This window comes from Ovis canadensis, chromosome 20 (genome assembly GCF_042477335.2).
Source record: "Ovis canadensis isolate MfBH-ARS-UI-01 breed Bighorn chromosome 20, ARS-UI_OviCan_v2, whole genome shotgun sequence".
In the NCBI taxonomy this organism is placed as follows: Eukaryota; Metazoa; Chordata; class Mammalia; order Artiodactyla; family Bovidae; genus Ovis; species Ovis canadensis.
This window is the reverse complement of record NC_091264.1, coordinates 33,317,101-33,334,630: the sequence shown is the minus strand read 5'-3', so window position 1 is coordinate 33,334,630 and position 17,530 is coordinate 33,317,101. Positions and strand designations below refer to the sequence as shown.

General features: G+C 41.7%; 1 protein-coding gene and 1 non-coding gene across 19 annotated transcripts in view; both read left to right on the top strand.

Moving 5' to 3' along the window:
- SUPT3H (SPT3 homolog, SAGA and STAGA complex component) overlaps positions 1-17,530 on the top strand; it is a 398,481-nt gene that overhangs the window by 339,414 nt on the left and 41,537 nt on the right. For 5 of the 18 annotated variants that reach the window (XR_011251087.1, XR_011251092.1, XR_011251091.1 and 2 more), the window contains one exon: positions 7,491-7,569. The exons of 11 other annotated variants lie outside the window; for them this stretch is intronic. Coding sequence is in view for 3 of the 7 variants with exons in the window: in XM_069562671.1 (XP_069418772.1) it covers positions 7,491-7,562 (72 nt within the window). In the remaining 4 variants the exon portion in view is untranslated. Of the gene's footprint in view, positions 1-7,490; positions 7,570-8,094; positions 8,383-17,530 lie in introns of those variants that run through there. 2 more of the 18 variants (XM_069562672.1, XM_069562679.1) reach the window with 1 other exon arrangement.
- TRNAG-UCC (transfer RNA glycine (anticodon UCC)) lies at positions 4,862-4,934 on the top strand. Its single transcript has one exon. It is a non-coding gene; the product is annotated as a tRNA-Gly (tRNA).

The window sequence follows — 17,530 nt, the reverse complement described above, 5'->3', positions numbered from 1 at the left end:
AAAATTCTGAAAGAGATGGGAATACCAAACCACCTGACCTGCCTCTTGAGAAATCTGTATGCAGGTCAGGAAGCAACAGTTAGAACTGAACATGGAACAACAGACTGGTTCCAAATAGGAAAAGGAGTACGTCAAGGCTGTATATTGTCACCCTGCTTATTTAACTTCTATGCAGAGTACATCATGAGAAACGCTGGACTGGAAGAAACAGAAGCTGGAATCAAGATTGCTGGGAGAAATATCAATCACCTCAGATATGCAGATGACACCACCCTTATGGCAGAAAGTGAAGAGGAACTAAAAAACCTCTTGATGAAAGTAAAAGAGGAGAGTGAAAAAGTTGGCTTAAAGCTCAACATTCAGAAAATGAAGATCATGGCATCTGGTCCCATCACTCCATGGGAAATAGATGGCGAAACAGTGGAAACAGTGTCAGACTTCATTTGAGGGGGCTCCAAAATCACTGCAGATGATGATTGAGCCATGAAATCAAAAGACGCTTACTCCTTGGAAGAAAAGTTATGACCAACCTAGATGGTATATTCAAAAGCAGAGACATTACTTTGCCGACTAAGGTCCATCTAGTCAAGGCTATGGTTTTTCCAGTGGTCATGTATGGATATGAGAGTTGGACTGTGAAGAAAGCTGAGCGCTGAAGAATTGATGCTTTTGAACTGTGGTGTTGGAGAAGATTCTTGAGAGTCCCTTGGACTGCAAGATCCAACCAGTCCATTCTGAAGGAGATCAGCCCTGGGATTTCTTTGGCAGGAATGATGTTGAAGCTGAAACTCCAGTACTTTGGCCAACTCATGCCAAGAGTTGACTCATTGGAAAAGACTCTGATGCTGGGAGGGACTGGGGTCAGGAGGAGAAGGGGACGACAGAGGATGAGATGGCTGGATGGCATCACTGACTCGATGGACGTGAGTCTGAGTGAACTCCGGGAGTTGGTGATGGACAGGGAGGCCTGGCGTGCTGCGATTCATGGGCTCGCAAAGAGTCGGACACGACTGAGCGACTGAACTGAACTGAACTGAACTGATGCTTGTATATAATAGGCTTCCCTGGTGGCTCAGCTGGTAAAGAAATCTGCCTGCAGTGCCAGAGACCTGGGTTTGATCCTTGGGTCAGAAAGATCCCCTGGAGAATGAAGTGGCAACCCCCTCCAGTATTCTTGTCTGGAGAATTCCATGGTCAGAGGAGCCTGACAGGCTACACAGTCCATGAGGTCGGAAAGAGGCAGACACAAGTGAGCAACTAACACTGGACTGGACTGGATGCTTCTATATGGAGAGAATCATCTGGAAGGTGACTGTAGTTGTTGACGAGTTCAGTGATGAGAGGGAGGCATACTAGTTAATGTCAACGTTTGCCATAGTTTGAAGTTTTAAACCAATTGCAAGTATTACCTATTTAAAATATGTTAAAGAAAATAGAAGCTCAGAGTAAAAGCCGGGCCAGTGGGAACTTTTACAAATAAAGTATCTTGATGATTTTTTAAGGTTTTACTCAGGTATTTTAATGCACTGCTATCTAATGTATCAGGAGTTGTATAAACCTACCTTTTTGCAATGCAATTCTTTGCCCAGTCCCAGGCACAGAACTGACTTGTAGTGAAGAGTTTCTGGAGTGTGAAGGTAGCTTTCCTTGACTATCCCAGAACTCAGGGTCTAATTTAAGAAGCAGGATGGCCGAGTTGGCAGTCCTCTTAAATACTTTCCCCATAGTACCAAGGTGAAATATCAAACTTTTGGCAGCCAAGTGAGTTCCATGAATTCATGTGTGCCATTTCTTTACCGTCTAGAATTGAGATCCACTGCCCCGTGCTTAGTTTTAAATTATCTTTCTGAAATTCTTGCTACATTTCTGCACTGGTTGAAATGAAGCCCTTTGAACACATGGGGAGTTGTTTAAATGTCTTGCTTTGGGAAGTCACTGCTGAACGCATTATGGCAAAGTTTTGTTTCTTGCTGCTCTTTCCAAGTCTCTTCTTTTTGGTCCTTCCTCACTGCCCACAGTCAGAGCCACTATGTCAGAGTTTATCTTCAAAAAAGTTAGAAACTAAGCAATTTTTCTCTTTTTTAAAAACTTAACATTGGAGAAAGCACAGTAAACATATATTACCAGTAATTGTATCAAATTGGGGATTTTGCTGATGAAGTCAGCATCTCAGAAAATGGAGACAGCCATATCTTGTATATGATCACCTTGAAAAATACCACCTCCCCCAAAAATAATGCCTGTTACAACCAAATATAAATCAGAATGTAATGATGTAACTGCTGACCTTTACCAGCTGTGATTGTTCATAGTAGTTGGGTCTGTAATAACTGATGGAATGATAGTGGTTTATGGATGATAAGAGAATCACAGTAAGCCATTGCCTGCTCTCAAGGTACTCATTATCTACTGTGTCATATCTGTGATGTCTGTAACAATCCCAGAACTCAGTGTCTTAAAACAACAGTTATCATTTGATGTCACATAATTACTATGGGCCCGGAATTTGGGAGCAGTAGGGTTGAGCCTGGCTTTTGTGATTTCCCATGAGATTATAGTCAGCTGTCAGCCGGGTGCTGACTGAAGTCAGATGGTTCCTTCTAAGGTGGCTCACTTATTATATGGCTGTCACGGTTAGTGCTGGCCATTGCCTGGAGATCTCAGTTCTCTGTGAGATTACGTGTCCTCATTGCATGGCAACTGGCTTATTCCAGAGCTGGAAACCCAAGAGAGCATGGAGAAAATCACAAGGGCCTTCTGCACCCTACCTAAGGGTCATGCTGATAGCTTTACCAATCCTGACTCAGTGTGGGAGGAGCCATGCAAGGGCAGGAATACCAAGGGGCAAGAATTACCAGGGACTGTCTTGGAAGCTGGCTGCACAGCAACCTATGCAGGATACAGTCTTTGGGAAAAGAGCAATTTGGACTCAGTTAAAAAACAAACAACAACAAACACACGACACCAAGTCAGAAACTTCATCTCATCTCCAAAAGTATCAACACTGAAGATTAGGGCACGTTGCTTCCAATAGCTGGTGATATTAAAGGAGGGCATTTCTATAGCCAAGAATTGCTGAACAAGTTCCGTTTCCCCTCCACTAAATCTTAAGTGAACATTTTCATCACAGTGGATTTCTGTATGATGACTAATGAACTGTAGGGTAATCCAGCCATTGTTTTTAAAAATCTGTTTTGACAAATAAAGCTGATATGCTGCTGAAAGAGTTAGGACCTGTGTGTGTCTCCTCCACAGAGAGGAGGTTTCTGTTCTCCACGTCCAGCCCAAACCCCAAACCACGTCATCGGCCTAGCCTTCAGTTTCTCCTCTGTAGTAGGACCTTGGGTTGAGTCAACACAACTGGGATTTGGAATCTTGACTCCAGAAAGTCTGTGCTTTTTCAACCTCAGGCTCAGCCATTCTCTGATTTTAAAACTAGTAACATGTCAAGTTCTACTTTCAAAGGCACGTTTAGCAGTAAATGAGAGAATGTGCATAAGAGGCTTTGGCACAGTGACCTAACGAGAATCAGGGTGCAATTAATGAGGTGGTAATCAGAGTCATCCTAATCGTGCTGTCGTTTCCACTGTCATACATCTGACCTTGACCTGTCCAGCTGTACTCCATGCTGACTTTGAGGTATGCTGAGTCTTCTAACCTGTTTTTTAAAAAGCAGAAGACAACTCGTTCTGACTTTTCTACCCTAGAGAAATGTTATACATGTAAGTGAAAGAATGCATGAAAATTACTTAGAGAAAAGGAGAGAAGTACTTTTAAAAGGCCATTAGAATAAAATCTAGAAGAGGCTTGATGGCTTCAGTTAACAAGCTCTTTTGTGAACCTCAGAGGCCTCATATTTAGTTAGAGTTTAAGGCTTTTTGTTGTTGTCTAGTCGCTCAGTCATGTCTAACTCTTTGTGACCCCATGGATTGCAGCATGCCAGGCTCCCCTGTCCTTCACTATCTCCTGGAGTTTGCTCAGACTCCTGTCCATTGAGTCAGTGATGCCATGCTACCATCTCATCCTCTGTCGCCCCCTTTTCCTTTCTAAGGCTAGATGATCTTAAAGATCCCTTTCATCCATCATCTTAGTAATTTTGTATTTGATCTCAGAGCCACTCTATGGAATAAGAGCTCTCTTTGGGCAGTTTACTTCCATGACTCAGCTTCCTCATGTAGAAAATGTGACTAGTAATAGTACCTTCTCATGGACTTGTTAGGGATTAAGTGAGTTAAAATATGTGAAAGCCCTTACAGCATTGCCTGGAATGCAGTCAGAACTCCATAAGTCTTAGCAATGGTGATGACAATGATTATGATGATGATGATTTTGCCGATGAGGAAGCTGTGATTCATCAAAGGTCATCATTTTTTTTTCTGAGATCACACAGTAGGAGAGCTGAAGCTTGAATTCAGGTCTTCTACTAAACCGCATTGTTTGTGCGTATATCTTTCAAACATTGTCTATTTTTTAAATGTAGAGTTGATTCTCACAGCATCTAAACAGTGCTGCCAAGACTGTCTTACAGAAAAAAGTGAGGAATGGGAAAGATGGGGTGGTATTTGCCCCTAGGATTTTGAGTCTGTGGGACATATGGCAACACCTCCTTCAAACCTAGGTCCCACCAGGGCGTCACCACCTAGGAGGGTGGAAGAGAATCCTACTTAATTCCCAGGAACTCTTTGAGCTGCCTCACTTGTGCTGACACTGCCTGTGAGATAATCACTCACTTTACCCTACCTCAGTTACATCTTCTCATTTCTCACTTATTTGGATAAGAGGCATGAATTCCATTGTTTATTGTATAGGCTGTTAAAGCAGAAAGTAATGGTTTGGTTTTAAAATAGATTCTTTGGGGACTTCCCTGGTGGTCCAGTGGTTAAGACTCAGTGCTTCCAATGCAGGGGCCACAGGTTCGATCCCTGGTCAGGGAACTAAGATTCCACATGCCGCACAGTGCAAAGATTACAGTAGAGTCTTTGTTCTCTAGTCTTTTCCACTAAGTGTTGTTCTGCTTTGGGTGAACGCTCGAAAAGCAAGATCTCATTGTCTTCTATGCAGTTAATGCGTTAGGAATACACCACACTCCCAGCCAATGCCAGCATCATCTTGAAGTGAAGTGAAGTGAAGTCGCTCAGTCGTGTCCAACTCTTTGCGACCCCTTAGACTGTAGCCCACCAGGCTCCTCCGTCCATGGGGTTCTCCAGGCAAGAATACTGGAGTGGGTTGCCTTTTCCTTCTCCAGGGGATCTTCCCAACCCAGGAATCGAACCCACGTCTCCCGCATTGCAGGCAGACGCTTTAACCTCTGAGCCACCAGGGAAGCCCCAGCGTGATCTTAGCCATGTTAAAAAGACAGGGGAAACTAGAAGCGATTTGACTAGTTTTATTATTCTTCCTGTTTTGTTTTCAAATATAACCAAGGCGTTATTTCTCAAAGGCTGTGTCTTTGAAAACAAAATGTCCTTGAGTAGCTCTCCAATTTTAAACAATGCTGTCTTTACTCAAAATATTTTTGAAATTACTCTCTGGTAATTATCTTCAGAGCTTGCAACACATTCTTTTGAAAAGACTCAGTGGTGATGAATCAAGTTACTTCACAAATACACCATACAGTTGTAGACATAAATATAAAAAGAAAAAGTATGGAATGGATTGTTTTGTGGCCCAGTTCAGTAGCTGAATCTAAGTTGATGCAGAAAATTAAAAACTTGTTAAAAATTTTTAAATATCAACTGGTACTAATAGGACGTCATTTCTGGACGTCATTGCCATATTTCCATTGTATCCACATCATTAAGAGTATTTATCTTCACATACTCTCGTTTACCTAGTGGAAAGTTAAATAAAATGTTCTATAATAACTTTTTTAACAAAATAATGCTCACTTATTATATTGTTCAATTTTATATTTTATATTATTTTTAAATGTTATAAAAATGTATTATTTTATTGCCCTATAAAACACACAGGCTTATTAACCTGGTTTTCTTGGCCTGTTTATGAGAATGTTTTATCAAAATGGATATTTTAAATGTTATAAAGATATAATACTATGCTAAATTAGACTATAAATGATTAATTTGGAAAACAAATACTTTTTATTATTTTTCTAGAATGTCTTTATGTGTTATAATAGGCGACTATTAGGAAGTAAGATTCCTTCCAATGTACACCTATGCTATCTTTGGGCACACAGGCCTCTCCTGCAGATGAATAATTGAGTCACCATTTGTCTCAATTTAAATGTTGGTTTTTGTGTGTATACTTTTGTATTTGTTGTTGTTTCGCTAAGTTGTGTCTAACTATTTGCTGTACCCTATGGACTGTAGCATGCCCCGCTCCCCTGTCCTTCAGTATCTCCCAGAGTTTGCTCAAATTCATGTCCATTGATTCGGTGATGCTGTCTAACCATCTCATCCTCTGTCACCCCCTTCTCCTCCTGCCCTCAATCTTTCCCAGCATCAGAGTCTTTTCTGGTGAAGTGGCTCTTTGCATCAGATGGCCAAAGTGTTAGAGCTTCAGCATCAATCCTTCAATGAATATTCAGGGTTGATTTCCTTTAGGATTGACTGGTTTGATCTCCTTGCTGTCCAAGAGACTCTCAAGAGTCTTCTCCAGCACCACAATTTGAAAGCATCAGTTCTTTGGTGCTTAGCCTTCCTTATGGTCCAACTCTCATATCTGTATGTGACTACTGGAAAACCATACATATTTTGTGTTTGTTCAGAAGACTTCTCTGTAGAAGTCTGTATGAGTAAATTGATATGGACTACTGTAGGGTATATTGAGTTAGCTGCTCAGTTGTGTCTGACCCTTTGCAACGCCATGGACTGTAGGCCACCAGGCTCCTCAGTCCATGGAATTATCCAAGCAAGAATGCTGAAGTAGGTTGCCATTCCCTTCTCAGGGTATCTTCCCAACCCCAGGATCAAACCCAGGTCTACTTCACTGCAGGCAGATTCATTACCATCTGAGCCACCAGGGAATTTGTAATGTAAGAGGAGAGAGAAAAGTACAAAGTCCAAAAAAAAATGGGGCTAAATTCTTGAAGTAGATTTCAGTAGGAGAAAAGAAATTAGATTTTTGGCTGCTAACAGTTGGCTCAAGGGTTGTTGATTTACTGAAGCTGTGTCATGTGGTGAAAAGAGCAGGAGTCAAGAGGCTTGGGCTTAAACTCTTTGGCTGTGCCACTAATCTCCCTGAAGGATCTCAGACAAATCACTTGACCTCTGTGAGCTTCTGTTCCCTCATCTGTATGAGCATTTTGATGACATAGTTGCTAAAACCTCCTCCAGCTCTAACATTCCATCATTCTAGTTCTGAATGAACTGATTCAGATCTTCTTCTCCCTCTGTGTTAACTGCATGCAGACTTCTTAAACATCCACAGATGTTTAACTTCCAGGCTCTGTATTAGTCAGCTCAGACTGCCGTTACAGAATACCATAGACGGAGTGGCTTAAATAACAGATGTCTCTTTTCTGACAGTTCTGGAGTCCAAGATCCAAGTGCTGGCCAGCTTGGCCCCTGGTGAGAGCTCTCTGTCTGGCTTGCATGTAGCTACTCGGTGGGTATAACCTCACATGGTCTTTCCCACTCCCCTCCTCTTATAAAACCACACATCCTAGGGGTTAGGACCCCACCCTTATGACCTCATTTAACCTTAATTACTTCCTAAAAGTTCTGCCTCCAAAACCAGTCACATTGGGCAATAGGGCTTCAACATAGGATTTCTGAGAGGGAAACACAATTTAATCCATAGCAGTTCCTCTGGATATTTCACTCTAGAACCTCTCTTCATTTCAAGTGGTCTGAACTCACTATCCTCCTTTTTAGGTTATAAAGAAAACAATGTTAAATTTCACAAGCTTCCAAAATTAGAGAAATAATAAATGTACCCTCAACAAATGTGTAAAAGAAATAGAAGTGGAAATGACTTCTTGATGAACCATTCCCCCAGTATTTTATTATGGAAACTGTAGCATAAAACACACAGGCATATAGACAAGTTGATAGGATTTTATGGTGAGCACCCATATACCCACCACCTATATCCACAATTAATATTTTTACTCTTCTTATTTTCTTACAGATCTGTCCACTCTCTATTCATCAACCACCTCTTTTTTGTTTGAAGCTTTTCAAACTAAGTTCCAAACACCAGTACCTAAGCATTCATCTTATTTACTAATGTTTAATGATTTTTTCTTTTAGATCATCATTTTAAATCATGCTATGTTCTGTATATGTTAAATTGAAAGAGTTATGTTGTGAGAAAGGGGGCATTGCTCCATTAGTAGAAGCTAGTTATAACATATACTTTGTGAAAGCATCATTATTTAAATCAATAAAAAGAGTTGAGAAATAAGAGAATGAAAAATGTCACAATTCTTTTTTAAAAAGCAAATTTGGCAGAAGATTAGAAAAAAACAGGTTATAGGCATTTGAGTACTTTTATATACATATATGGGAGAAGGCAATGGCACCCCACTCCAGTGTTCTTGTCTGGAGAATCCCAGGGACGGGGGAGCCTGGTGGGCTGCCGTCTGTGGGATCGCACCGAGTCGGACACGACTGAAGCGACTTAGCAGCAGCAGCAGCATATACATATATGGACTTCAAAATAATTTGCTTTCTACTTTTGCTTGAGGGTTGGGAAATGGAAAAAGATGCTTCTCTTCTCTACTCTTATCCCTAGAAATTCTTTCTCAACCAAAAGAGAGAATATTAAGTGTCTCCTAACATGTGGTTGTCACCTTGTAAAGATGGATAAATGAGGAAGTGAATGAGTGAAGATGAATGAATGACTAGCATTAGCATCCGAAAGTCCTTTCTAGAGACTCTGACTGGTGGCTGTGAGATAATGATTATCTTCTGATGGATCATGCACTGCCTTCTCTAAAGTGTGGGAGTAAAGGGTTCCAGGCAGGTTTGTAAAGGGCTTGTTCATTCATATGTGCCTGTGCTCAATAGTTTCAGTGATGTCTGACTCTTTGCAGCCCTGGTTGGACTATAGCCCACCAGGTTCCTCTGTGAATCAGATTGTTCAGGCAAGAATACTGGAGTGGGTTGCCATGCCCTCCTCCAGGGATCTTCCCAACCCAGGGATCAAACCTGCATCTCCTGTGGCTCCTGCATTGCAAGCAGATTCTTTACCCACTGAGACACCTGAAGAAGCCCTGCTCATTCATAGGCATCCATAATTGGCTTAGTTTTTGGTTTTTTTTTTTTGCTTTTATTTATAGCAATAATATAACAACTATATAATACAGCTATATGTTTTATATATATATTTGTAGTTATATATCCACGGGCCTCATTTTCTAGTCCCTGAATTACTTGTAGATTTCTCAGAGCAGTTGCAATTTAAAGTCTGTCTGAATCTGCTGGAGTCTTAGTTGCTGTTAGTGGTTCATATCTCAGCTCTTTGTTCACCACTCAGAGCTCACCACTGTCTTAATGAGTCATCCCAGTATTTAGCAGCATCCAGGGCAATTTTTCTCCAAAGTCACTTGAAGTGAACTCCCAAGGCCTGGAAGGAATTGTTTGTACAGGAGACAGCTGGTAGAGGACTTTTTTGGAATTGCTGCACTTCTTGGGGTGTGATATGCCATTCCAGGCAGATACTCTTGGAGTGGGGGGTTGGGGGAGGCAAACCAACATATTCTCAGTGTGGAGAATTGTTTACTTTTGATGTTTGGACAAGAGCTGACACAGCTAGAGAGGGTCTGCCTTTTTAAGCACTGTTGTTGCCATCTGCAACGATAAGAAGTCTCCTAAAGACTCCCATCCTACTGCCGATGGATATGGGTAGTAGAAACATCGGTGAGATTTGGCCCTTTTATTCAGAGCAAATCAGAGTGACACACAGGAACCCAAATCAGCAGTGGGTCTACCGTGGGGTGATATAGATAGATAGAAAGGAAGCCATCGTCACAGAAGCCCAGCCGGGAAGCCAAAGAACAAGGGTCCAGGATTGCAGCGATTGGTCCGCAGTTGAGGACCTCAGACAAAAAGCAGATTAGGGATCTATGACCGGATGGCAAGGACTCTGTCCTCTTGGGAGGTGGGGCGCAGGAAGCTGTGGCTGGGGTGAAGTGCAAGAACTAAGGAGCTAAGAAAGAACTAAGGAGCTAGCTAAGAAGGGGAGACAGGCAGGAGTCAGTAGGTGTGGGAATGCCCATGGGCAGAAATGGCAGCTGAGAAGATGCCACCAGTGAAGTCCCAGTGGGATGGTGGAGCAGAGCGGGTGGCCCAGCAGCTGCCCAGGGGCTGCCCAGAGTTCATGGGGCAGAGACTGAGCAGAGAAAGTCACCTACTCATAGACGATTCCCTTGTCATCCTGCAAGACGGAAGCATCATGAAGTGCGGCCTCCTCTGGGCAGGCAGGTGGTGACATCATCCTTAAAAGGCTGAAATGGATGGTTCCATGCTTAAGAATTTTGTCTTTAAAACGTGTAATTATTGGGGGCAAGAGACACCCATTTTGAACTTGGTTTTTAAATTTTACTCTACATTTTCTTGGGGTTTAGTTCTATTTGCTTCCAGCATGATCCAAATACTTACTTCAAAGCAAACATTCTAACAAGAACTTGTTAAAAGGAAGGGAAACCAGCTCCTGTGGCTTCTTGTCCACTGGCTATGGAGGCACTCACAGAACCACGTTTGTGAGTTGAGTGTAAATGAATCCGAAACCTACAAATTAGATTTCCCTTGAAATACACATGGGTTTAAAACCTTAACGGGAAAAGAACTTGGCAAATCAAACCTGACCATATTCAGTAAAACCTCACTAATTTGCACTAATGACCAGGAGACCCATTGAGAATTACTGATATTTTGTGTGTTAGCATAGGAACAAGTACCAGAACAGGGGTGCAGGGATGAGGGAGTATGGAGGAAGAGTAGATGGGGGAACATCAAAGTACCAGAATCAAACAAACACACTTTCTGGTACAATGAAGAATGTACTTGAACAGTTACTGGAATGAAATTCAATAGCTTAATGAGGGCCTGGCCATGGTGCGCCTGCCCACTGCGGAGGCCTCCATATCATCCAGCCTGCCCGAGCCAGCAGCTAATGTGCACTTAGGTTAAGAGGCCTTTGCTTTCTTGAAAGTTGAGGGGTTGTGGTTTTTGCAGGACTGTGAGCCGATGAGATTCCACCATGTGTCACACATGTGTGTGATACAGGCTTGCACAGGCAAGCTGAGACTATAGATCAGCATTGGGGTGGGATTGCTTGTTACCTCTTAAGGAATAAAAAGTACTTGTGAGAAGAGATAGCAAGGGAAGTTAGAATTCAGACTAGCTGAATCTTCTTGTAGTGGAAGAGGTTTAATTTTTTCTGAACTGAAGATGGGCCATTTAGTAGATACTTATCTTGTGTATTTTACTGAAAATAAAAGTTGCATCTTCCTTTATAAGAAACAAGCTAAAAGGTTCTTTGAAGATTAATCATCTGTGGCCTGAATTTCAGTAATTATAGTGACTTTTAATTCATTTTACTTGAGAAATAGAATCTTCAAGTTGCTACTATTTAATAACTGTGGTTAAAGGACCGCAATAATGCTTCCTTTGACTGTCCTCTCCATAATATCTAAGAATACCTAGGTGTTTGGATATTCTTTGTAACTGAGGAATTTCTCTTGACTAAACATGTTATTCCTCTGATTCAAGAGCAGCCCCAGGTAATGATTTGTGTCTATACTGATTTTAATCACTCATTCCTACTTGCCTGACTGGGAGCTAATGTTTTACCAACTGAGGAATAATTTAGAACTTCCACTCAAGCAACCCCTGAAGGCTGCGGGGAATAATAAGTACGTGAGGCCAGAGCACTGTTTAGGACATGAGTCGAACAAATGGTTTCAAGTCTTCTCGTGCTTCCTCTGGACCATAAATGGAGTTGTCACCTCAGCTGGTGCAGAAAAAGACTGAACTTCCTGTGATTCACACTGAAACCTTCTGCTTTCGTCATTGTTAATCTTTTCTTTCTTTCTAACTGCCCAGTTCAACAATAAAACATGATTCATGCAGACTTTTTGTGCCAACTCCCCTTAAATCGGGCTTCCCTGGTAGCTCAGCTGGTAAAGAATCCACCTACAATGCAGGAGACCCTGGCTCGATTCCTGGGTCGGGAAGTCCCCTGGAGAAGGGATAGGCTACCCACTCCAGTATTCTTGGGCTTCCCTCGTGGCTCAGATGGTAAAGAATCCCCTTGCAATGTGGGAGACCTGGGTTTGATCCCTGAGTTGGGAAGATCCCCTTGAGGAGGGCATGGCAACCCACTCCAGTTTTCTTGCCTGAAGAATCCCCATGGACGGAGGAGCCTGGTGGGCTACAGTCCATGGGGTAGCAAAGAGTCAGATATAACTGAGCAGCTAAGCACACCACAGCACCCCTTAAATCAAGGGTGAGGAAGTGAGGACATATGAAAGGTTTATGTGTCATTAGCATCCTCAGTTGGAGAAGACAATGGCACCCCACTCCAGTACTCCTGCCTGGAAAATCCCATGGACGTAGGAGCCTGGTAGGCTGCAGTCCATGGGGTCGCTGAGGGTCGGACATGACTGAGCGACTTCACTTTCACTTTTCACTTTCATGCTTTGGAGAAGGAAATGGCAACCCACTCCAGTACTCCTGCCTGGAGAATCCCAGGGACGGGGGAGCCTGGTGGGCTGCCGTCTATGGGGTCGCACAGAGTCGGACACAACTGAAGTGACCTAGCAGCAGCAGCAGCAGCAGCATCCTCAGTGGGAACTATACCAAACTGACAACTCTTCCCAAGCCCCCAGGTTTGCCCTCAGGACTCTCAGGTGGGTGTTCTGTTTTGCTTTAAAAGGAAAAAAGAAAGAGATCTAAGACCAAGTAGGCTTTCTAACCAAGTAAGTTTTGTTTTTAATTAATGATTTTTTCCAGTGTTTTTTTTTTTTGAGGAAAGTTTTTGAAACACTTTTTATTACTAAATAGAGTGCTGTTATCTCTGGCTGAACCTTCCTACTGCTTCTTATCAACAGTCATATCCTTTTGGAGACTCAGTTCTTCATTAGCTTGGATAGGTTTTTTAACAAGAGAATAAGCTGTGCATCATCAAGGCCTTTTGCAGAATTTTTGAAAGTAAAATTTTTGATCAAGTTATTTTATTTCTTCTTCCAATTTTAACAAATGTACAAGAAAAAGACCTTGCTCATGAGGTGTTTACAACCCAGTTGAAAGAGACAGGGTAGAATTATATAATTTCATTATAATGTTTAATTGCTCTGATAATCTTTCATAAGACCAAATGGGAGCAACTTTGGTCCCATTTAAGAAGCAAGTTTGGTCCCATTTCAGAGAAGCCTTCACAAAGGAAGATTTCCTGAGCTGAGATTTGAAGGGTAAGAGGAGTTTAGTCAAGCAGAGGGAAGAGATGCAGGATGAACAGGAGCAAAAACAGAGATCCAAGGAGACGTGAAACAGCGCTGCATGGTCAGAAAATGACCAGCAACTTGGAAACATTAACACATGAAGCATGTGGTGGGAATGACTGGAGATGAGGAGAAGAGGGGAGGTAGGGACTGAGGCAGGGAGAAATGCTCTTTGGGAACTTAGACTTAATCTTTGATGGGGTGCAGTTGGAGGACTTTTAAACTGGAGAGTGACCAACAGAGTTAGAAGGAATATTGTACTCAACTTTTGGGTAGTTTTGAAACTTTACCACTTAACTTGTTCTTCAAACAAAATCTTCCATATTAACTTAATATTAAGAGCAGATCAAAGCAGAACTGCCCAGTTGAGGTTGGGGTAGAAAACTCAGAACTTCCTTGTTTGGCCTCCCCTGCACTCTTCCCCTGGCTTCTTTGTCAACTCCTGAGAGACTGTCATAGAACCTCACACTTAAATAAAAAAACAACCTTTTCAGCCTATGGACTGGAAAACTGGGACTCAGGAAGTAAGAGTATCTAAACTAATTCTTAGAAAAGCCCAGAACAGAACCAAGTCTGTTGATTCCCAAGTTAGCCATCAGTGGAAAGAGTTTGGTTTATAACATACATTCATTGGAGAAAGACTACCTCATGCAACAGAAATTCCTCACTCCTGTTAACACAGGGGCAATATATGAGACAAAGAAAATGTCCAAGGCAGAGTCCATTTTCTGCATTTACCACATGCTAAATTAATTTTTATGCAAGTTTTTTTTTTAAACATTTCAGATTCTTTTTTACATTTCAGATCCAGTTTATACAGTTACCTTTGCCTTTTCATGCTGAAAGAGTACCAAGTTACCCCTCAACTTGAACATGTAGGAATTAGATACAGGGAGTTTTCTGTTAAGGGCCCTTGTTACTAGAATCCCTTCCCATTAAGTCTTGATAGTGCCTGGGTTTACTGACCTTGTCTAAATAGTATATCATGGCTGAAGCCTGTCCTAATGGCAAAAGCAGTGGAGTAGGAGTCAGGAGACCTGGTTCTACTCCCAGTCCAGCCATTAGCTGGCTGGATAACATTTGGATAAGTCACTCAAGCTCAACTGTACAATGAGAAGATTGAACTAAATTACCTCAAAGGCCCATTCCAGCTCCTACAGTCTGTGATTCTAATTACAATGCATGTGTTTTATCTTTGAGAGTGTTGACATTTTATAGACTGCCATGAGCTCTCATTTTTGGTGGTCCTAAAGACTCAAAATAGTTGGGTACAGGAAGAAACTGCTTGTGAATCTCTCGAAAGAGAAGTGGGCATATTTACTCATCTAGGCAAAGGATATATGCTAATGAAATGGGTTAAATTATTTGCAGCTATATTCCCAATTTGGGAATTGGAATGGCTTCACTGATATTCTGGTAATATATTCCCCATGACCTTATTAATGGACAGCTCAGCCTTGGACAGCCCACCTAGCAGATAGGAGGATGTTTATGAAGAGCTCTGCTTATCTCTGTGAAAATCATGATATAGAAACTCTTTCCAGGCTAAGAATTGTAGAAGTCTTTCAGAGTCCTTCTCTGAACTCCCCTTCTGTATCTGATCCCCCAGTCTCATTTTCCTACATAAGCCCTTCCTCAGCTTGCTATTTAAAGCCCTTCACATCAAGCCTTACTACTTTAAGGAAAAGTGTGATATAACAAACAATGACATTATTATATTGTAAGGACAAGAAATAGGGGGTGAGTTATAAAGCAGAACATTTTTATTTACACAGCAGTGTTTTAATAACCAGTAAAATTTTGGAAGAGAACTAGAAAAATAGTTAAAAGATAAATGGACTTATGTTTCAATGTTATGATTTTTCACATACACTAAAGTTCATTTTTACTTAAAAAAAAAAAAAATCCCTGAATTTCGGACAGAACCCTGGGAGAGTTGTTGGCATCCTTTGGTCAACACATTTGTCAGGGTATTTTTTTCAATGTCCTTCTATGGTTCTATTAAGCAATAACCTCATTAGCAACACATTCTGAGTGGTATAGTGTGATAGCTTTACTACAAAGGGGTTCTGTATTTCAGTTGCCAGGATATAACACTCTTATGACAGGGGAGAAAAAGAAAACTTGCTATGAAGGGGAAGCTTAGACATTATTTACTCTAAATATTGGAGCTTTCCATCTGAAAGTTTACAGAGGCTGAAGAATTGTTGAATTTGGAGATTTTGAAATAAAAATCTCCAGCAAACTCTAAAAATGTTTCTCCCTGAAAACAGGTCTATTCCCTCCTGTGAGCATTTGCCTTACGGAGTCTGGGATTAGCCTATAAGTTATTTTCATCACAAATACCTTTCACTGAGACACAGTATCACGCTTTTCTAGAGTGACACAAATAAAACATTCTGATTCAGGGCTAGGCCACTGGAGAACAGACTGTCAGTTGTGTTGAGTTACACACAACTCAAAAAAAGGTGGACTTTTTTCTAATTTTTTTTTAACCTCGTTCTATCAAGTCTATTTTTTTTAGGCCACTTCAGGTTAGAGCAATGCAGGCCTAATCCAAATTAACCCTGGCTATATTCCAAAAGTGCTGGAAACTAGCAAATTTAAATCATTTTCAACTGCAGATTCTATTTTTTCTTCTTTTACCTTTGGCTTTATGTCATCATATATGACCTAAAACTAGGGGAAAACATGTTACTGATTTTACCTCTTTTGGGGCCCTTGACTTTGTCTACATAGGCAGAATATGTTACAACCAATGTCACTGTTGAGTTCAGTTCAGTTCAGTCGCTCAGTCGTGTCCGACTATTTGCGACCCCATGAATCGCAGCACGCCAGGCCTCCCTGTCCATCACCAACTCCCGGAGTTCACTCAGACTCATGTCCATCGAGTCCATGATGCCATCCAGCCATCTCATCCTCAGTCTTCCCCTTCTGCTCCTGCCCCCAATCCCTCCCAGCATCAGGGTCTTTTCCAATGAGTCAACTCTTCGCATGAGGTGGCCAAAGTACTGGAGCTTCAGCTTTAGCATCATTCCTTCCAAAGAAATCCCAGGGCTGATCTCCTTCAGAATGGACTGGTTGGATCTCCTTGCAGTCCAAGGGACTCTCAAGAGTCTTCTCCAACACCACAGTTTAAATGCGTCAATTCTTCGGTGCTCAGCTTTCTTCATAGTCCAACTCTCACATCCATACATGACCACAGGAAAAACCATAGCCTTGACTAGACGGACCTTAGTCGGCAAAGTAATGTCTCTGCTTTTGAATATACTATCTAGGTTGGTCATAACTTTTCTTCCAAGGAGTAAGCGTCTTTTAATTTCATGGCTGCAGTCCCCATCTGCAGTGATTTTGGAGCCCAAAAAAATAAAGTCTGACACTGTTTCTACTGTTTCCCCATCTATTTCCCATGAAGTGATGGGACCAGATGCCATGATCTTCGTTTTCTGAATGTTGAGCTTTAAGCCAACTTTTTCGCTCTCTTTCACTTTCATCAAGAGGCTTTTTAGCTCCTCTTCACTTCTGCCATAAAGGTGGTGTCATCTGCATATCTGAGGTTATTGAGATTTCTCCCGGCAATCTTGATTCCAGCTTCTGTTTCTTCCAGTCCAGCGTTTCTCATGATGTACTCTGCATAGAAGTTAAATAAGCAGGGTGACAATATACAGCCTTGACGTACTCCTTTTCCTATTTGGAACCAGTCTGTTGTTCCATGTCTAATTCTAACTGTTGCTTCCTGGCCTGCATACAGATTTCTCAAGAGGCAGGTTAGGTGGTCTGGTATTCCCATCTCTTTTAGAATTTTCCACAGTTTATTGTGATCCACACAGTCAAAGGCTTTGGCATAGTCAATAAAGCAGAAATAGATGTTTTTCTGGAATTCTCTTGCTTTTTCTATGATCCAGCGGATGTTGGCAATTTGATCTCTGGTTTCTCTGCCTTTTCTAAAACCAGCTTGAACATCAGGGAGTTCACGGTTCACATATTGCTGAAGCCTGGCTTGGAGAATTTTGAGCATTACTTTACTAGCATGTGAGATGAGTGCAATTGTGTGGTAGTTTGAGCATTTTTTGGCATTGCCTCTCTTTGGGATTGGAATGAAAACTGACCTTTTCCAGT